Source organism: Sphaerodactylus townsendi, linkage group LG08, assembly GCF_021028975.2.
Source record: "Sphaerodactylus townsendi isolate TG3544 linkage group LG08, MPM_Stown_v2.3, whole genome shotgun sequence".
NCBI lineage: Eukaryota > Metazoa > Chordata > Lepidosauria > Squamata > Sphaerodactylidae > Sphaerodactylus > Sphaerodactylus townsendi.
Genome location: NC_059432.1, coordinates 80,139,327 through 80,161,945, shown reverse-complemented (window position 1 = coordinate 80,161,945; position 22,619 = coordinate 80,139,327). Strand labels below are relative to the sequence as shown.

Genomic DNA, 22,619 nt, shown 5'->3' with positions numbered 1-22,619 from the left:
GAGCTCTGTTGACAGCTAGACCTAGGTGGGTCAGCACTGCTGGTGCTTTCAGCATTTGATTTGGTTGATTACGATCTTTTGACCCACTACCATGCCATTACCAGAGTGCAGGGAACAGCCTTACACTGGTTGAACTAATTTTTCTGGGAGTGGGGACAGCGGGTGGCATTGTGGGAGGGAGTGACCCAGTGCATCCCCTTGAATGTGCCTCAGGGGAATCTGTTCCCCTATATTATTTAACATCTATATGTGAGTCCTGGCACAACTGGCCTGAAGCTTTGGGCTGGACTGTTATCAATGTGCTGACAACATCCAGTTTTTTTCTGTTGATGGAGGGTGGAGGGTTGGAGGGTTCTGTTGATGGAGGGTCAACCGGCCACTGCCCCAGAGCCCTTCAGGGGTGGGCGGTTTCTAAATCTAATGATAAATAAATAAAATAAATAATTTTTTTGCCCAGTGTTTGGAGGCCATAAAGGAATGGTTATGGCAGACCAGGCTGAAACTAAATCCATTGAAGACAGAGGTCCTGTGGCTGGGATGAGTGGGGCAGACTGGGGATTCCAACTGCTGATGTTAGACAGTGAGGCTTTAACACCCGCCTCTTCTGTAAGGAGCCTGAGTGTGGTCCTGGAATCCTCCCTGTCTGTGGAGGTCCAGATCACACATACTGTCAGGTGGTCTTCTTCCATCTTCATCAGCCAAGCAAGGTGGTAGTAGTAGGGAGACCCTGATTGAAGGGCATTTTGGGGTGATTCCTTCAGGACCTATTGGGTCATCTGTGCTTACATGGTGGGGTGAAAAAGAGGAGAAAATAGTCATCTTGGACACTGTATTCAGCCAAGTTCAGTAAACTTAGGAACCTACTGGATGTGATCCCGTGATTTAGAGTACTAAAAAAGAAGCGAGTACATGATGGATGGGAGTTTCTTAAAAGTGAGATCTTGAAAACATAATTTCACACAGTTCCAATGAGGAGGTAAAATGGGAGGTGTCTAAGGAAACCTGGCTTTATGTCCAAAGAACTTTCAACTGAGCTGAGATTTAAAAGTGACATGTACAAGAAATGAAAAAAGGGGGCAACTCAAACAGCCAGGATGTATAGGGAAAAGATTACAAAGGCTAAAGCTCAGAATGAGCTCAGGGTTTGCCAGAGAGGTTAAAAACAATTTTAAAAAGCTTTTTTGATTATGTCTGTGACAAAAGGAAGAAAAAGGATATGATAGAGTCACTGCGTGGAGAAGGTGGCAAAATGCTAATAGGGGACAGAGAAAAGGCGGAACTACTCCGTACCTTCTTTGCCTTGGTCTTTACCAGGAAAGATTCTTGAGCAGAACATTAAACAGTTAGTCCGTAAGCACTTAGAAGGAATACTATGATCACTAAAAGTCAACATGAGCTGATTCCGCATGGGCCAAAAACAGCAGTATGAAAACGGTTCATACTGTTTCACACCGTTTTCACACCGCTGTTTTTGGCCCATGTGGAATCAGCCATGGGTTTCTCAAAAACAAGTCATGCCAGATCTTATCTCTTTTTGATAGAGGGACAAGTTGGTAGATGAAGGGAATGCAGAGATAAATGTAAGATACTACACTTTGGCCCCTTCCGCACATGCAAAATAATTCACTTTCAATCCACTTTCAATCCACTTTGAAGCTTGATTTTACTGTGCGGATTAGCAAAATCCACTTTCAAACAATTGTAAAAGTGGATTGAATGTGCACTATTTTGCATGTGGAGAAGGGGCCTTTGAGTCTCCTTACAAGAAAGAAAGGGGGGTATGAATCCAAACTTCTACTCTTCTTCTTATAGAACACTTCTTATAGAACACTTCTTATAGAACATATTAGCAGAATTCTGAGGCTGAAACTGCCATTTTACCTCAGTTATATAGAAGCTTCCACCTGAGGTAACTCCCTGTTTCAGCCTCTGTGCCACTATGAGTGTCTCTTTATATTCAGTGACATGCAGTGTGTATATTGCTATAGTGCATAGACATAGTAATACAACTATTTTTTAAAAAAAAACGCAAAAGGCTAGCTTGTGGTATGTTTGTGTGTATGTAGAAACGACGGGTAGGAAAAGAAATGGCACTGGACATGGGCAAGGAGGTGCAGAAATCAGCAATTTCTCTTCCAAACTTTTCCTAAACCCACTTTGGGTATGATCATTTTAGAAAGATTTTACGAAAGCAGGTTTGGGAAATTGCAGAGTGGCTCCAGGGAAACCTGGAAGGGGATAACCAGATGACTTATGTGGAAACCCCAGAAAAAGCATTGCAGTTTGGGAGCAAGGCAGAGAAAAAACCCTGTCTGGAAGGCACCTCTGTCTAGAAGATGTACAATTCTGCTAATATGTTTCCACTTCCAGTTTGCTGCTCATAAGACTATTTGAACAGCTTATTGCTCCTTCTGCACTATTTAAGGCTTCTTAGTACCCCTTCTCTTCCTAATGCTTTGTAACTCTCCTGAGTTGGTTGTTTTGTTTTGTTTTTGCCCTGACTAAATAGCTGGACTGTCAGAAGCAGAGAAATGTCTCCCTTTGTCCTTTTGCCACACATTCTTATATTTTTTTTATTAGTTCACCTCATCCCTCTCTATTTTTGTGTTGTTTATTGAGGCAGATGCGAAATTACCATTCCTTTGTCTGTTTTCTCTGAGTGATTTTAAAAATGCTAATATCGCTTGAGCAACAATAGCACTTTCATGATGGCTTACAGAGGTATAATCTCATTCCCAGCTGCAGAAAGCATGGGGCTGACTGCCAAACAGTTCATCCTGAGAGCGAGAGCAAGATCAATGCCAAGTTAAACAGACCAAGGATACTTTTATTTCTAGCAAACTATTAGCATTTATAATGTGGCAGAATATATGAGGATAATGGCATGAGTCAATACACAGCTCATAGAAACAACTGAAATTCAAATAGACTGTTCTGCAACCAGAATTTTGCTCATATGCAGTGTCAATGGTTAATATTGGTGGGTTCCTTTGAATGAGTAGGTTCATGTGACATAGTATCACTATCAGCATAGTATGATTATCCCCCTTAGGGAAAACTATCAGGAAATAATCAGTCTGATATGAACATTTTGTGCAGCTTCTGTGCTTTTTAATGTATTTTCCACCTTAGCATATAATGATGTGATTGAAAGCAGCAACACTGCTATGTGAAGTGGTATTAGAGAATGTGTTCTAGCTCTATTAATAACTGGAAAAGGGGAAAGAGGGGAGCTGGAGATTAATATTTATTTTGTTTTCTTTCATCAGCAAGAGAAGCCCAAACTTCTAGAACCATTGGATTATGAAGCAGCTGTTGCAGAGATTGAGAAGAATATTGAAAATGACCATCTCAAAGACCTCATCTTATTCCCTGACGATGACTATTCTGTAAGTTCTAATGTCCATAGATAAAGCTAAGACTCTTCCAAATCTGTGTGACTCACACACCCCTAAATGCACCCACAATCATACATATTATACGATTCAAATGGGCTGCCTACAGTGACTTAAGGGATCCTGATAGATTCAAGATTGCTGTTGGGGATTTGGGGATGGAAAGTTGTTCTTCAATGCCCTTTCCTATGCACACCATGGAACTTGGCCCCATAATTTCCACACAGCTGGTGTGTTGAAGAAGGTAGGAAGACGGTTGGAGTGTTGTTGGTGGGAAATGCAGCTTTGCCAAACTGGTTCTCATTAAGCTTGGCCAGCTAATTTGATTGGTAATAAAATCAAATGGCAGAGAGTTAATAAGATACATTGAAACAAGCCTTCCTTATTTAAACTGGCCTCCCAACAATCTTGTTAAGATACTTCAAAAAGTAGGTTGGCTTCTAAGCCATTGAAAGTCAAAACAAGAAGGAGTCTTATCAGCCACACAAGGTCTGTTTGACCATCTATCAATTTAACAGTTGCATTCCTCTCTGGAATACAGTGCTTCATACTAAACTACACTTAAAAGCTCTATTAGGAAACCAAATTAGATTTATAGACTTGAACCAAGTTGAGGTTTTAAATAGCTTCAATCAAGCCTCTAAAATGGTATTAACTTTTGATAGTTCCAGCATACCTACACTGCTATTATATCAGAAATCTCTCATCAGTTCTAGAGGAATTTTTCCAGCTTAGGTTTTTGTACATACATTACAAGTTCTATTAGTTCTTGAATTTATATGCTCTAATGAGCCAATGACAGAAGCAAGGCATCCGGAAGAAGACTCAGTAAACAGTATTCAAAGCAACTTGATTAACTGAACAGGTTCTCCTATCAGTCCAGAATCCAATACTGAGAGCCCTCTTACTGAAGATATTTTAGAGGAGGATTTGATATTTTAGAGGAGGATTTAGTGCTTTAACATCTGCCAACCAACAAACAATTACAGAAAGATGTAAACACTGGAGAACGAGGCTATTTGGAGGTGAGATTGCTGATTGCTGACTATGGAGATGTCAACCTGCTCCAGTGATTTGAGTTCTTCTTCATCATCTTTTAGTGAGATTTGGTTTAAAAACATAGGAAATCTCATTGACAGGATGAATAAATCTGAGAATAAGTTGGAGAATAAATTGAATGAGATTATAGCTGACGTAGTATAAAAAAGAGATGAAATGCCACCCATTGGAGCTGAAGGAGACCAGACACCCTCCCAAGAAACCATAGAAAGGTACTGGAGGACAATATCTGTGTAGCTACCCCATCACAGTCTCTGATACCTTTAAGAAGGGTCCCAAAGGTGATCGGCACAGCTGGACTGTTGAGCACCTTCAGGCTTCTCTGAATCCCCTATCGCAAATGGTTATGGAGGAAGCAGCCTCGCTAGATGTTTGCGGGTGTCCTGCCCCCACTTGGTGCCCACCCCAATTGTTACCACCTCAGGACCAGGGGTCACCACAACAGGTATTCCACTTTCTGGATTGTTCCTTCCACTGGCTCCACCTCCAGGAGTCAGGCCCCCAGGGGCAGGTGGTTAGCCTGCACCCTGCCCACCTCCAGACATGTCCCACACTGGCCCACCTTCTATAGGCATTCTGTCCCAGGGGCCTTATTTTGGATTTCCAATGGATCATCCTGGGCCCATGCCTCCTCATGTGTTGTTTGGACCACCTTGATGCCTCACCCTCCTCTCTGTGGCTACAAATGGATCTCTCAGCTTGAGTAAAAACCCCAGGTGCTTTCACAAGGGCACTTGTGGGGCTGCTTCCTCCATAAATGAAAGGACAGCATGTGCTAGCATCAGGAAGTGCCTAGTGATGACTGATTCCTCTTTCAAGGGCATTTATACTTGCACTTTTGAACGCTTCTCCATTGGTGGTACTGTTTGGAGATTTAATGGTATTCCATACTTTAACAGGCTGCAGGAATGATACTAACCAAATTGACTCTATAGAGCATATTTTTTGATTGCTCTGAATATTCAGATTTGAGAGTTCAATTGATTTTTTTCTTTGCTTAAGCAGGACTGTCTCTTTAGAAACTACCAGTAAGTCTTCTTGATTAGTCAGAGATATAGATAAAGAAGAAACACTGTGTGTGGATAAATTTTTGTATGCTGTAGTAAAACCATGTTGTAACTCAGGTAGAAAATCATAGACTTCACTTTTAGTGTGTGATGGCTCACTGTTTATGACTTTTATCACAAAAACAATAATAAAGAAAAAGACCCTCAAGCTATTGTTGAAGCTTTCATGGCCGAATTCAACTGGTTATTGTGGGTTTTCTGGGCTGTGTGGCCGTGGTCTGGTAGATCTTGTTTCTAATGTTTTGCCTGCATCTGTGGCTGGCATCTTCACAGGTGTATCACAGAGGGAAGTCTGTTACACACTGTGTCCAGCCACAGATGCAGGCAAAACATTAGGAACAAGGTCTACCAGACCACGGCCACACAGCCCAGAAAACCCACAACAACCCCCAAGCTAGTTCAAGATAAATAGTTGCCATCCCATTATTTTTAAATAGGAGATTGAGCATACCTCTGTGTGTTCAAGGTGGCTGTTCAGTACTTTTATAAAAAGTGCAATATTTTCATTTTGTTTTGTATATATTATCTTTCTCTTGTTGCATTGTTCTCTAGTTCTGTAATCCTATTTTTGCACTGCATGTACAAGCTCACTGAGTCCCCTGTGCCCCTTCAGCAGAGATATGCTTAACAAGTTTGGATCTCATTATTTAGAGCTCATGCTCTACATATAAATAGCCTGCCCTCAGCCCCTTATAGCAGGGAGTTCTCTTAAGTCCCATTTTCCTGTCTTTTTCTCCAGGCCAATGGGAAGTTCTTCAGTCCCATGCCTCACTTTCCAGCCAGACTTCACCTTGCTGCTTTTTAAAAGCATCCCTAAAATCTGGACTCACTCATGGTTGGAGGCTGCTGATCAAATGTCTGGCATAGCTCCAAAGGATCCCATCTCCCCCAAAAATGATTTCATAAGAACATAAGAAAAGCCCTGATTGATCAGACCAGTGGTCCATCTGATCCAGCATCCTGCCTCATACAATGTGGCCAACAACACTGTGTAATTCACCTTGAGTATCAGCAAGAAAGGTTGGGTATAAATAAATAAAACACATATATGCTATATTTTCCCATATATGTGGGTAAACATAGATGAGTGATTTCTGTTTTCCAGATGCCTGGCACTTCCCTGAGTTGTGGTTATTTTTTGCCACAGGGCAAGGTAGCTGCAAGGGGTAGGGGAGCTGGGTGAAGTCACTCTTACTCAACAGAACTTCTGAGCTTTATTTCTGGATAAGGGGAAGTAGTTTTACAAGATTCCCCCATCTCAGTACAACCCTTATGGCCCCAATCACATTCATTTGTTTTTAGTATACACTAATCAACTGAATTATGGGTATACATTCTAATCATTGACCATAGTAAATAAATGTTGTGGGGAGAGTGAGAAAGATCTGTCTGTCAGCACCTTTGGCTCACAGCGCAAAGGATCAAACCAGAGATAATGCGAATTCTGGTAGTTAAGAGTCTCACTCCCAAAGATTGTGCAATACAGTTCTGTACAGTACTGTTTAATACAATTCATCACATGAGTTGGGAGCATTTTGTCATGAACTTCCTCATGCCCTTGTACATGTCAAACACGTAGAGGTGGGAAAACTCACTGTATAATTGTTCCAGTCCATTAAACAATATAACTGAATATATGGTAGAAAATATGGCACAAGATGTCTATGAAGTAGTGTGAAAGTTGTATCTGTGAAACTTTAGCTATGATGGTTCATTTATCCATGGCATGCTCTTGATGGTGCAGTCACTGTGATGTACATACATAGACAACTCTTCTTTCTTGTTTACAAATATGTGCCACTTTGCCTATATGTATTTTAATTCTTTCTCTTCCATCATCCTTTTTGTTTTTGTCAGATAGCTACAGTTCCCTGGATAATAAGAACACTGTACTCTTCAGTCCCAGAAGATGCAGAACAAAAAGCAGAACATTTATTTGTTAAAGAGGTAAGTAAACACTGTTTCTTCTCCTTGACTTTCAGTTTGTTTAGCTACTGCAGTTGATTTTTTGTTTTTTAACAAGTTAGACAACAGTGTGGCTTTCAATAGCATAAACTTAAAGACAGTTTGCTTCTTGTAAAGACAGACATGATGCTTATCCAAAACCCTAGTGTAATCCTTTTATCATTCTTGACTTCCAGGCCTCCCTATAGTTGCAACTCTAGGTGATTGGTGGTACACTGAGTATTATTCTTGCTGACTAATCAGCCAAGAAAGTTTTCCAGTCTGAGAATCTTATACCTTTTAAACTAAATCCTCCATTGTGCCACATCTCTATGGAATCTTAGGTCTGCTTTTATTTGGAATGCTCATTCTGCATTGTCTATATTCATTTCAGTTATAATGTTATTTAGAATGTGGACAGGCTGCAGATTCCAAGGTTCTTTTTTTGTCTTGTAAGTTTCTAAAAATGCACTTGTTACTTGGGCAACATTGCTACTAGTGGCGGTGGAAAGTGCTGTCAAGTCACAGCTGACTTAGGGTGACCCTAAGGCAAGAGATATTTAGAGGTGGTTTGCTATTGCCTGCCCCTGCATGAGCTGAGAGAGTTCTGAGAGAACTGTGACTGGGCCAAGGTCACTCAGCAGGCTTCACGTGGAGGAGTGGGGAATCAGCTCTCCAGATTAGAACCCATCACTCTTAACCATTACATAACTGACATTTAAAAGCACAAGGGCTATTTGTGAAAACTGGAATTTAATGGTTTGAGTGATTTTCAGCAAGATAAACAACAGTTTGGGTATGATGTGCACACAAGCAACAACCAAAACAAAGTCGCTATGCTAAGGCTACAAAAATAAGCAAAACATTGCTAACAAGTGTGCAAATTTATTGTAACAATGAACAGAAATAAAATATAAGGATCAAAGTCCTACGTGTGAATTGGCTGCCAAAATGCTAGTCATACACCATCATTGTGCAAATAACAAAAAATGTCCAGAGAGCCCAAAATGCAGACGAGTTCTCTGGTGTACACCCATTCGTGGAAATCTTGTTCACTTCATCAGTGACATAATTCAGTCTTGCCCATAATATTTTTGGATCACTATCATGTTCTATGCCATAAAATGCTATAACCAATTTCACTGGTGTGTCCCTTCCAGTTGGGCAGGAAGCAGCTATCATCTTAGCCCAACTGGAAGGGACACACCAATGAAATTGCCAAACTTTAGAACACTGATGTACCTCTTCTAAGAGAATAGATGAACAACAGAGTATTTCTTCATTATGAAAAATAGTTTGGCATAATTACATGGCTTCACGTTTTAATTCTATACTTAGGGGATCAGTTTATATTTTTATTATCTACTGCTATATAAAATAAATGACTGTGCAGTGGAAAGTCTCCCTTTTATTTAATCTGTGTGTCCCTGTTCAACTTTTACTTGGGTGGCTTTTAAAAAAAATACCTGCTGAGGTAACTGCTAAGCAGCTGCTTTCCTGATTTAGCAGGGACTGACTTGGACCAAGTTTCCTGTTCTCATTTGTGGTCTTCAGAGGAAGGGGGAGACTTGATAACACAGTAGCAATGGCATCAGTGGTTTGATTGCCTTTATTATTGGAAGGGAAAAGCGTTTCAGAAGGGAATGTGACATTTATATTTGGAAATTCTTGCAAACTGGCAAGATATACCTCAGGCCAAGCCCTTCCATTGAAGCCAGGAGAAAATCTGAGACCACTATGTAATGGTAAACCCAAGGCCTTGGAATTATGATTTCAGTGGGAATTTGGTTAATGGGACTGTGTTGGAATAAAGACTTTAAACCGTTTTCCCACCTTCACTTAAATAAGAAAGCAGATGTTCTACTTTCCATTCCAAGTCTATATATAGCACGTAAAAGAAGATCTCAGCACCCATGCTTTTTTCCCTTTTCCAGAGCCTGTAACTGAGCACTATCAGGGTTCAGAATGAGGATACTCTTTGTATCATCACCAATAATAAAGGACACTCAGTTAACCTGGGGTTTCTCTCTTAGGTGTAATTCAGCCAGCTAGATATGAAAAAAATATATATGTACGGCAAATTATCTTTTCTCCTTCAAAAAAAAAAAGTTTTACGCCATTTGTAATTGTCCCAGAATTTTCTGTGTTTTTGAATGTTCCAAAGCTGGTCCCTTTCCCTGGGAAAGCAATGTCATAGGAGTTTGAGAGGCAGTCTCCCATTTATTGATAGAATGAGTGCTGAAGGGAGAGAAGCAGAGAATCTTTTGCACTCCTTCCACAAAAGAAGCTGCCATCGATCCATCAAAGTCAGTGTTGCTTTCTCATTCCGGCAGAAGTTCTCCAGGGTCTCAGGCAGAGATCTTTCACATCACGTCACCTACTTCTTGTTCCCTTTTAACTGGAAATGCTGAGGACTGAACCAAACAGATTCTCTGCTACTGAGCAACAGCTCCCCTCCCCAATTGGTACTACAGCTCCCCAATTAATAACTGGGAAATTCCTTGCAATCTGGGAGTGGTGCCTGTGGAATGGGGAATTTCATCCAGAATTTGTTATTCCCTATTTGTTTGCCCTAGAAAACAAGGAAGAAGAGCTGCTGAAAATGTCACAGAAATGGCAAAGGCTAAGGTTTCAAAGGTGGTAAATTTAAATTCAGAGGATTTAAGAGAGCAGTTTGCAATGGAGGATGGTGGGCTGGGGCTTCTCTTAAAAAATACACCAAAAGGCCAGCTGTGTGTCCCTTCATGGTCCTTAGAAGGGCAAGTGTAGTCCACTGTTCTGTACACTTCAGTGATGTTGACCTCAGTGGGATTTAAGGATTCCCAACTGAATACAGGATAGCAATCACTTAATTATTGTTTTATCAAGGCAGTTATAGAACCTCTTTTGTATACCATTAGGCAGTATATTGCGTAAGGATTTTCCCATTTAACGATTTCACCATCTCCAATAGCGTTCATCACATGTTAGAGATAAGGTAATTGTTCTAAATCCATGAATGATTTCTCTTAAGGGCTTCACATGGAGATTGAAAAGCATGTGGGACAGGATTGAACCTTGTGGAACCCCACAAGGCAGGCCCCACATTATAGAAAACTTGTCCTAAAGAGCAACATTCTGAGTTCTGCCCATAAGGAATGACTGGAAACAATCCAAAGCACATCCATTAATCTCTCTCACAACCTATAAACATCTCAACTGGATGGTATCATCTATTGTGTTAAAGGCTGCAAAGTCTGGTAAAAGCAGCAGAAAGGCATAGACCAGGGGTAGGGAACCTGCGGCTCTCCAGATGTTCAGGAACTACAATTCCCATCAGCCCCTACCAGCATGGCCAATTGGCCATGCTGACAGAGGCTGATGGGAATTGTAGTTCCTGAACATCTGGAGAGCCGCAGGTTTCCTACCCCTGGCATAGACAGAGGTCATCTCCTAGGGCCACCAGCACCATCTTTATCCAGCAGGTCAAATTGAAAGGGGTCTATGGCTGATGTTTTTCTAGGAAGGCCTGGAGCTGTTCTGCAACTATTTTTTATCGTTTTGCCTGGGAAGGCTGAATGAGATACTGGGTGATAGTTGACCACACATCATTTTTCTTTTGCAATGGTTTTTAAAGTAAGAGTCAGATGATTGCCTGTTTTAGGGAGCAAGGAGAAGTGCTTTGGGTCAGTGCCTGATTTATAGTGGACATTAGAGACTCATTGGTGTGAACTTCATATTTCAAGTATCCAGAACAGACAAAGGATGTAACAAATGGTGGCCTTCTCTGATCCCAGGATTCTGGTGGCATCCACCCCTTCCTTTATCAATGTCTTTGTTTATTTCAGAATCAAATGAGACCTTGTATAGCATTTCATTCTGCAAAGATGGGATAATGTAGCAAGGAATGTGGTTTGCTTATGACCTCAGCTTGGGGACAGTGATAGAAGTACAGTATGTAAAAATACCATCTGTATCACATTTGACCATCAGAAGGATCCATGCAGAATTCTTTCTGTTTGGCAGTATTCTGGTATTCTGAAAAGAAGTTCAGAATGCACCTGTGAGCGCACCAAGCATGTTCTGTGTACATCTCTCCATTTACACTTGTGGAGCAATTCCCTCTGAATGTGCATTCTTGTTCTGCATTAGGAGTTTTATTTTTCTCTACTAGAATGAATAAATTTAACTAACTTTCCCCCGCCTCATTTGTTTTAGGCTTGTAAATATTACAGTTCTCAATGGCATACTGTGGATTACAAATATGAACAGTACTCAGGAGATTTTAGGCATTTACCACGGTAAGAAATTCTGGGAAGTTTTTTTCTGATTATTTCATATTATTTTGTGTGTCTACATTTAGATGGCATGGTGGAAATTAACTCCCTTCTCCCACACTTCTCTGTTACATTATTTGCGTTCTCAGTGTACAAAACATCTCCACTACAGCTGTCATTCATTTAAATTACAATGAATCATATCATTGCCATTAATCTCCTCTGGAATGAATGGGAATTCAGAAACAGTAGTGCTAGTTAAACTACAACATGTATCATATAGCATGTCTAGCTTAGGGGCTAGGAATATTTGCAGTAAGTTTAGACCTCTCTCCATATAGGCAAGGCACTGTTCCAAAAAACTCACTACAATACAAATGTAATAATATTGGCCTACCTTACTGACTGCTGTATTACTGAGATAACACAGGAGAATCATTTTAAATATTCTTTTTTATTTTATTTGGAAAATTTATAAATCACTTCTTCATGGATCTGCTCATGGTGACTTTCAATTAAAATGATAAAATAAAAGCTTTAAAACACAACCATTAGAACTATACAATCTGCTAAAAACAAGCTAAGATGTAACAACAGAATAAAAGAAACACTGAGCAGCCTAAAATGATATTGATAAAAGAATAAAGTATAAGGCCTAAGGATAAGATAATCCTTGTAAAATAGTTTTTGATCTTCACCAAATACTATATGCATAGAGCCATGTATTATAAGACCTCTGTTTAATAAACAGTTACTTGTTGTTCACCTTGCTATCAAGAAATCATGTGTTAGTTCTAGATGTTAATGGATTGTGTATAGACGTTAGCTCAGTCCTTTCTGGTTAATTCCATGATTTTAAGAAACTGAAAAATGTGCAGTTGTTCTTTTCACACATAGAGTTTCTGTCATTCCTCTGAAGTATGCAAGAACTATGAATGTTCATGCGTTCATCTTGACAAGCATGAAAAATGTGGCTACTGTGTACATCCTGTTTCTAGCTATGTTGTATGTGGGGGTGGGTTTCATTTCTGCAAATGATATTTTTGTACAATGCCAAATTTGTGTAATGTAGAAGTGAGTGAAACCATTTTAAAGGTTTTTTTAAAAAATCGGTTATTGTTTTAGTCACTGTATGAACATAAGAACATAAGAACATATGACTTTTAAAATGAGTTACGCGGCTTCTTAAATTGTACAGGGGGGATAAATGCATTTTCAAAAGGAAAAACAATTTAGAACATGGCAAATGTAGGATCTCTTCTCCCTATATGACATGAGAATGGGGCAATCAGCAGCAATGTCTATGACTGTGATGCCCTTGCCACAGGAACGGCTGTCGGCTGTATCTGCAATCTGCTTCACATTACATTTAGTACTAACATATGCTTAAATCAGGATTGCCTGTGTATAGAATATGTTATGTGCTGTTGTTTCTGACTTATGAATCAAAATGACCTCCAAAATATCATTAACAACTTTGCTCAGGCCTTGCAAACTGAAGGGCTTTACTTCCTTTATTGAGTCAGCCCCTCATATCAGATCTTCCTCTTTTCCTACTGCATTAATCTTTTCCTAGCATTATTGTCTCTTTCCAGTAAGACTCATCCTTTCATGATGTGACGAAAGTATAATAGAATAAAGCATGTGAATCCCTTAACAGACTCCTGAATACTTGCATGTTGTGTGTTTAGCTCCTTCCAGTTGTAAGATCAGTCCCTCTTGAGGTTCATAGGTATTCTGTTCTATCTTTCATCTACTCTTTAATCCCTTTCCCATGCAAAAGTATCACCAATAGCATTAGAATGCAACCAGCATTAGAATGCAACATATATCCCATTTGCACCACTTTGAAGGAATTTTTTTAAAATGGCACACCAAGGACAATTCATTTCTAAACCTTTCTGACCTTATAACTGGAAGTCAACCTTGTGCATAAAACTACAGCCAGCTAAAAAGGACAGAGCAGACTGGAAAAAAAATGAGCACTTCTAAGGGTTCTGCTCTGTTTCCCTTTAAATATGCTAGAGGCAGACCTGAATGCTGAGTCTGTCCTGATACCTTCAGCTGTGTACCCAACCAGCTACGGAGTCTCCTCTCCACCCCCAGAATAACTTTGAGATAGGAGTGGCCTTTTCCAATAGTAATCTAGTGCAGCTTGTGTAAAAGACCCATCCCAAAGATCATTTTTGTTGTATAGGAGTAGCCTACAGCTTTGGAGAAATGCTTAATCTTTAAATGATTGGATTTTCTTGTTAAAAAAACCCCTGTTTCCCTGAAAAGGAAACAACCCCTTTACAGCAAATAATGTTTTTGCATGGGAGTACTTACTAGGCTGTTTTGAGTACTGACATAATTTCCACCACCCCCATCCTGCTTTTCAGTACAAATTAGAACCTGACCTTGGAGTTCTGTACTACAAGCCATATAATATAAAACTGGATATTTATGTTATATGAAATCCTTCAACCATTGTACCAAGAAAATTCTGTTATTTTCTTCTCCCAAGATTCTGTTGTTTTCTTCTCATTAAATCAGGTTCATATTGTATAGATTGATAGCCCGCTGAATTTTTCAATAGATGAGGAACTTCTTTCTGAAAAAGTTTTTATAAGGAAGTATGTGTAATTCAGAGACAAAATGCCTGGCTTAGGTCCCTTGGACCAAATTCATCTATGCTTTTTTCCCTTCTGAAAATTGAGAAGGAATAATTTAATTCACAGTGTGTGTCCTATGGGAGTCATCCTTTGTATTTAACAACCACTATAGATCACTGAATAACTGAATTGCATTTGCGAAAATCTGAATTTTTCAAATTAAACTTTATCTTGCATGATATATGCTTTAAAGATTTTAAGAGTTTCTTGGGCCTGTCTCCATATTTCTTTAAACATTTTAGAATAGCCGTGGAATCACCTAATAAAAATTGGGAAGTAGCATTCTGAAGTCTAGATTGCAGGCCATCATGCCCTAGGATGTCTGTGTTACCTTGTCCTCGCTTTATGTGAGAAGTTCTAGAGGGGTTTATTCCCTTTGACTTAAAAAGCCCTAGATTTATGGGCTACATTCAGAGCTCTCAAGTAGCACCAATTCAAGATGTGTATAAGCATGGCTTGTTGCTATGTTGGTGTGTGCCCCTTCCTTGTCTTACAGAGAGTAATTAAACAAACACCAGTTTGTTTGAAACAAACACCAGTTCTTCCTGACATGTGAATACAGATGCACAAGAGAACTGGAACTTTGTTTTAACCTTCTTACTAGTTGATATTCTGGTACCTGGAGTAAACTGTGGTTTAGAGTCCTCCTGACTTGAATAAACCAGACTTCTTTATTCAGTGAACAAAAGGAGCAATATCCAGTGTCCACTACCATCAAGAGCCTACTGCACATATGTGTGTGAGAGAGAAGGAGAGCCTAGAGCAGTGGTGGGATTCAGCAGGTTTGCACCACTTCGGCAGAACCGGTTGTTAAAATGGTTCTTGTATGCAATTAGTTGTTAAATTATTTGAATCCCACCACTGGCCAAGAGGCATACATTTTGGTGGATTCCGCACAGGCCAAAATGTCAGCCTGGTAAAAACACCGTTTGGAGGAGGAACTTCCCGAGGCAGCACCACTCTTTCCCCCTCCCAACGGTGTTTTGTTGAGTCATTTGGAACGTGGTAGCGTCCACCTGGTGCCATTTGCTTGCCATTTTCCGGCATGGCGCTTTTTTCCTTAACCTATCTTCTCCTCCCTGCGTAGTTCCATTGGACGAGGGGACACACCGCCTGCCCCCCAACCCATGGGCTTCAGGGAGGAGGAGGTATGGTTAAAAAAGTGGCGCGCCTCCTTGCAGAGGTGCCACCGCAGGTTGCAGAAGCAAAATTCCTGTGAACATGTTATTACAATGCAATATTTCTAACATGCTCAAAGAAAGTTCTGTAAATTTAAGGTTAGGTTTTTTAAATTTATTTTTAGTCATTATGGAAGATGACAAGCAGTGGCACCCAATGTATTTTTAGATATTGGTAAGAAAAAAGCAAAGTCCATGCCTCCATCATCAGACATATTAAAGAATAACCAATGATAATGATACAAGTTAAACTGTTCTTCTTTTTAGATTTGAACGCAGACCAGAAAAACTGCCCTCCCATTCCTTTGAAATCGATCATGAGGATGTTGATAAGGATGAAGTAAGCATATTCTGCTGTTTTCTCTCACTGCTTGAGTTAGCATTTTCTTTTGTAGTATATTTCTAATCTTAATGAAAGCTGAATGGAAGCAAACCTCTTTTGTTATTGTGTGCACAGCAGAAGCAAAATCCTTACTTTTAAAAGGCACGAACGTGTTTTAACAGAGTGCTGGTATTCATATTGTGCATCCTGATGTAAACTCACAAAATGCGAATAATGGTAACATTGACAATGCTGTTTCACACAGGACACAACATCCCACTCGTCTTCGAAAGGATGCGGAGGAGGAGGGTCCGGGGTTTTCAAGTCTGGCTGGCTTTACAAAGGGAATTTTAACAGCACGATATACAACAGCATTACTGTTCGGGTAAGGGAAAAGGATTGACCCTTCTTTATCTTATAGTTCTTTTAAAACCATCACTTTACATTATCTTACTTGTCACTGCATTTCTGTTTTCCATTTCCATTTAATTGCGTATGTTCTCCAATAGAATCAATGTATGTGCATTAAGTAAAAATAGAGTGGTGGTTCCCATTGTCTGCTGAAAAAGGATATCTGGAATTAGGTATCAGTGGTATTCAATTTAAAATTCTACCTCTGAATAATAGTTAGCAAATCTATTGTAAACAATTTACAGCACAGCTAATCCTGCATTTTTGTTTCTGTTGGTTTCATGTAGTCGTTCAAAAAGCGCTACTTCCAGCTGACACAATTGTCAGACAACTCATACATAATGAACTTTTACAAAGATGAAAAGATATCAAAAGAACCTAAAGGCTGCATCTTTCTGGATTCCTGTACAGGAGTCGTGCAGGTAAGCTTTTTACTTTCTAGTTATTTTTCATAAAGTGAGTTATGTTTGTATCATTGAAAAATTCATATCCCACTTAATTATCCCTATTGTCCTTTTGAGGTGGCTAATAAACATTATTCATCACATTCTGAACAAATTGTAACTATAAGGCAACAGATTCTATAACCAACAAATCAGACCCATTGCAGAGATTGGTAAGCTGTGGTACTGCAGTCAAAACTCTGCTCACGATGTGAGCTTTATCCTGACAGAAGTCAGTTTCAAATAGCCAGCTCAAGGTTGACTCAGCCTTCCATCTTTCTGAGGTCAGTAAAATGAGTACCCAGCTTGCTGGCGGTGAAGTGTAGATGACTGGGGAAGGCAATGGCAAATCACCCCATAAACATAGTCTGCCTAGTAGATGTCATGATATCATGTCAGTAATGATCAACTGCTTGCACCTTTACCCTATACCTTTTAAATCACAAAATTACTAGAAGTATAACATTAAAATATGTAATAATGTACAAGTAATTGTTAAGCCATATTAAAATACACATGTGCATAGGATGTGTTTAGAACACTCTTAACATATTCGTTAATTTTTTAATTGGATGACAACCAAATGACCAGCATTATAAATATGTAATACAAAACAGTACATTTGCCAATAAGAACTGACAACTTCTTTTGTTGAAAGGTCAAAGTATTAGAATTGCAGCAGTTGTTTTCCTATAATTGCTTGGGGGATATGTCCTGCTTGCCAGACTGGAAGTGGTTTTGGGCAGATTGAATCATCCAGATCTAGTGGTTCTGGTAGAAAGCACATGCATGCAAGAAGTTCTTCTGAAGTGATAAAATATGTATAGCAGCCACATTCTCCGCATGGAACATCCCACAGCACTGAAGAGTGCGGAGTAGTCTTTCTCATGCAGGAAGATAATTGAATATACATCAACTTGGAGCTCAGCTTTAGTTTTTAAACAACATTAAAATATGTGTTTGTGTAAGAGAGAGAGAGACTCAACTGTGTGGCTGTGGTTGCCCAACCCTGCTTCCTGGTTAATATTCAAAGTTTACAGCTGTACTATATTTATCTTTACTGAACAGAAGAAGTATGCATCAAAAATGCAAATGCTTTCTACTCCACCATAGGTCCTCTAACTTGATGCTGCATCTAAGTCAATTGTACTGTCCTTTATAGCTTTCTGTCATGTGACAACTGTATGAAATGTTTTTTAATCTAGTATGCTTCTTACTTTGGAAAATGCTGCCCATTCGTAGCAAAGAGGAAAAAGCTTTGTAATGATAAAACGAATTGCTGAAGAAGATGTAACGTCACTGAGAGAGCTGATTGCCTGGCATGCTGGTTACAATGGCTTTCTTCCAGTGTGCATAGATAACACCTAGCATTATCACTCTTCTTTATTCAAAAAGAACCTAACTAAGATAGAGTCTTTCAAGAAGCTGAAAGTGAAATCCTATTTTTACAGCATGAAAAATGCCTTAGAAAATAAGCATGTATGTATTTCATCTACATGGCAAAAGTTTTCTTTTAGGGACAATAAAAAGTAAGACATTTGTGGGATCCCATTCCCCCCTCCCATTTACTCAGACACTGGGAACCTCAACAATGTCAGCGCTGCCTCCTCCACCTGCCTGGCTTAGGCACACAACAAAGGTACTAGTTCAGAATCAGATATATAGTAGATACCCAATGTTAGCTTTGCTTTTTTAAATTACTGGCATGCTTTTGTTAGGGAAACATTTAGACCCATGAAAGCTGATGTGGGGACCACGGAAAGGGGCATTTCCACCCACATGTAGTTCCCTTTTACAGCATCATGAATCCTTCTTCTCTGAGCAGTAGGGAGAATCCAAGCAAAAAGATCATTTATTTGAATGAAGACAGCCAGTCACCAGTTCTATTTTCATAAAGGCCCTGTCAACTGAAACATGTGTCAGGCAATGGGAAAAGTGTCTCAGGGCTCCATGGCACCTATGGGTGCCAAGTTGGAAAACCCAGGGTTATGCAGCTGGACTATCTGATTCTGAACTAGTACTAGGATTCGAACGGCTACTCTGCCATGGAATCTTTCTGGGTGACCTCGGCTCATTATATACTCTTAGCCTAGCCTACCTCATAGGGATATTCTGAGGATAAAATGGAAGAAAGAAGAAACAATTAAGGTGCTTTGATCCCCATGGGTAAGAAAGCAGGGTTTAATGAAGTAAATAAACAAATAAAAATATCCATCAGCTTGTGATGATGTCCCATATATGAAACACTAAAAAATATTGTCTTCTGGTTCACAAGACTGAAGAATAGTATTTTCCAGGTGCTATGTTCCATTGTCCAAGAAAGAGGTAGGTTTAAGTAAATAATAGTTTTTCTGGGTGTTGCAGTTGCTGATTCTTGCCCAATGAGAAGGTCATGTCCTGCTCTCTGGCTATCTTTAGCTTCTGGATAGTCATAATTACCAGGTCAATAAAGTGGAATTACACATTATTGTTTATGATGCATACATCTAGGCAACCTTGCAATCCTCCTAATTTGCTCTTGGCTTTATAATAATAATAATAATAATAATAATAATAATAATAATAATAATAATAATAATAATAATAATAATAATAATAATAATAATAGTTGTTGTTGTTGTTGTTGTTGTTGTTGTTGTTGTTGTTGTTGTTGTTAGGTTAAAATAACAGAATTTTGTACTTTATGGACACTGCAATTAAAAAATGGTTCTTAAAGAGTGCCTGATATGTTTCCTCCAATTTAAGTGGAAGGTCAAAAAAGCTGGAGGGAAGTAAAAGCTTGTATAAACTCTAAGCCTGAGCTATGTCTCAACTAATCGGGTGGTTTTGAGAGATGGATAGTTCTAGTAGACACGAAGCATACTGTTAGCCAAGGTTGAAGTATCTGTCCCAACCTATATGATGTGGTGGTTCTAACATTCTTTCTGTATGTTATAACGCTGAAATATAATCAGATGTGGGAGATGGCTATGTTTTAAGTCAAAAGATCAATTTTCTTGTGGTAGCGACAATAAAGAAACAAATGGAGGGAAAATGTATTTTATCTATTAACTTTGCCACAGAAGGAAATGTTTGGCTATAGATTTGAGGAATGGGAGCTTTGTATGGCTGCCAAAATGTTGAAGAGCGTCTTGCAAGAAGTTATTGAATTCTTGCTGTTTTGTGCATTTAAAGACTCTGGAAGTGCAAATGCTTTCTACAGGAAAAAGAAGCCTGATAGCATTCTGTTATCTAATGTGAATGATTTTGCAAATGGAACTACACTGTAAAAAGCACCCAAATTAGTGGCATTTGTCCTGTGTTTTCATGAAGATAGTGGTCCTGGCCCCAACTTGGTAGAATGCTTTGTACAGTGAGACTAGGGCCCTGAAGGCCCTGATCCAATTCCACAGGACCTTTAAGACAAAGCTGTTCCACCAAGCATGTGGTTGAGACAGCTATGGTTTTCTATCATCCTGGCCTTCTCTCTGCCCCCCACCCCCAAATACTGTTTTCTTGGTGCCGTAAAGTTAGAAGACTTTAATAATTTTAATATTTTAAAATGATTAAAAATACATAAATTGGAAAGCAAGATTCGAGCGCCTTAGAGCAGTGCCGTATTGCCAGAAAATGGAGCCTGGGGCAAGAACTGGATTTTCTGCCTGCCCTCCTCCAGCCAATTAGTGCCCCGCCCCCTAATGTCCTCAGTGTCTTTACATAAGATGGAATAAAAATTTTAAAATGTGATGCTGTATTTACATTAAGACTTGGCAGCGACAGACCTGCTGGTGACGCTGAGCATGGTGAGCCCATGGAATGGGAGGCCAGGCGCTGTGGCGGAGCTCAGCTGCACCAAGCAGGCGTCGTGGCTATGACTACCATTGTTGTTGTTGCTGCTGCTGCCAGCAGAGGGCATGCCAGGGGAGAGGACTGCTGCAGGCGCTCGCTTTGTTGCCACTGCCCTCTCCCACCTGGCGCTGCATGGCCCAGCCGGCGCCTCCCTGGCTTTTATAGAGCATCCACCATGCACCAGCTCAGTCATGGGCACCAGCGCAGTAGGGGGCGGCAAGTCAGGTGAATAGAATAGAATAGAATAGAATAGAATAGAATAGAATAGAATAGAATAGAATAGAATCTTTATTGGCCAAGTGTGATTGGACACACAAGGAATTTGTCTCCGGTGCATATGCTCTCAGTGTACATAAAAGAAAAATACATTTGTCAAGAATCATAAGGTACAGCACTTAATCATAAGGTACAGCACTTAATGATTGTCATATAGGTCTAGTAAGCAATCAGGAAACAATCAGTAGTAATGAAAACATAAAATGTAAAATCATAAAATAAAATAAAATAAAATGTCAGCACAGGCTATAGTCATACAGTCATAAGTGGGAGGAGATGGGTAATAGGAATGATGAAAAAAGTAGTGCAGTAATTATATAATAAGTATATAATAAATAGTTTAACATTATCGAGGGAATTATTTGTTTAACAGAGTGATGGCATTCGGGAAAAAACTGTTCTTATGTCTAGTTGTCTTGGTGTGCAGTGCTCTGTAGCGACGTTTAGAGGGTAAGAGTTGAAACAGTTTATGTCCCAGGATGCTTTTGAGGGGTCAGGTAAATATTTTCACAGCCCTTTTTTTTTTTGACCCGCGTGCAGTATACAGGTCCCTCAATGGAGAGGCAGGTTAGCAGCAATTGTTTTTTCTGCAGTTCTGATTATTCTCTGAAGTCTGCAATAATGTCGATCTTGTTGGGTTGCAGAACCAAACCACACAGTTATAGAGGAGGGTGCAGATGACAGACTCAATGATTCACTCTGTAGAACTGTATCCAGCAGCTCCTTGGGCAGTTTGAGCTTCCTGAGTTAGGCTTGTTAGAACATTCTCCTTTTGTTGTGCTTAACTTTGATGACATTTTTGATATTAGGTGACCATTTTAGGTCATGAGATATGATGGAGCCTAGAAATTTAAAGGTCTCTACTATTGATGATACTGTGTTGTCTAGTATTGTGAGAGGAGGTAGGGATGGGAGGGTTTCTCCTGAAATCTACCACCATTACTTCCTCAATGGGTTTTAAGTGTGTTCAGTTCTAGATTGTTCCAGTGGCACCACGAGGCTAGTTGATTCAACCTCCGCGCCTGTATCTGCGTTTCATCAAGTTGTCTCAGATGAGACCAATCACTGTTGTGGCATCATCTGCAAAATTTCAGTATTTTAACAGATGGATCGGGATTTGAGATGCAGTCATTGGTATACAGAGAGAAGAGTAAGTGGTGAAGAGCGTACACACAGGCCTTGGGGGGCCCCTGTGCTCATTTTACAGGTAAGTCTGATGTAATTTTTCCTAGCTTCACCTGCTGTTTCCTATCTGTTAGGAAGCTTGTGATCCACTTACAAATCATGCTCAGGTACTCAGCTAGCTGATTTAAGTTTTGGTTAGAAGAATGTCCGGTCTGATAGGTATTGAATGCTGGAACTGCAGAAGTCAACAAAGAGGACCCACCTTGCATAGGTCTTTGGTGATTCAAGATGCTGTAGATATAGTGCAAAGCCATATTAACAAAGCATCGCCTGTCGATCTGTTTTGCTCGGTATGCGCAAATTGCAAGGGTCCAACAGTGGATCCGTGCGGATGGTTTTCAAATGGTACATCACTAGCCTTTCAAAAGTTTTCATAACTACAGATGTTAGAGCAACGCTGGTCTTTGCAGGTGCGCTCAGTTCCTTGATGGAAGGCTTCTTCGCACTGGGACGATAGTGGAGTGTTTGAAGCAGGAAGGAACATAGCACATCTCTAGTGATTTGTTGAAGATTTGGGGCAGTAGAAATAAAATGGGGCCAATTGGACAGCGCACCAGACTTTTAAGCAAGAAGGTGTTATCTTGTTCTGGGCTCTGGTGCT

The 22,619-nt window shown here is 39.8% G+C and overlaps 1 protein-coding gene across 6 annotated transcripts in view; it reads left to right on the top strand.

The window, feature by feature from the left end:
- DOCK10 (dedicator of cytokinesis 10) overlaps positions 1–22,619 on the top strand; it is a 167,722-nt gene that overhangs the window by 52,756 nt on the left and 92,347 nt on the right. For all 6 annotated transcript variants that reach the window (XM_048505431.1, XM_048505430.1, XM_048505429.1 and 3 more), the window contains exons 2-7: positions 3,270–3,389; positions 7,379–7,468; positions 11,663–11,745; positions 15,821–15,893; positions 16,141–16,260; positions 16,574–16,708. In XM_048505431.1, the coding sequence (XP_048361388.1) occupies positions 3,270–3,389; positions 7,379–7,468; positions 11,663–11,745; positions 15,821–15,893; positions 16,141–16,260; positions 16,574–16,708 (621 nt within the window). The remainder of the gene's footprint in view (positions 1–3,269; positions 3,390–7,378; positions 7,469–11,662; positions 11,746–15,820; positions 15,894–16,140; positions 16,261–16,573; positions 16,709–22,619) is intronic.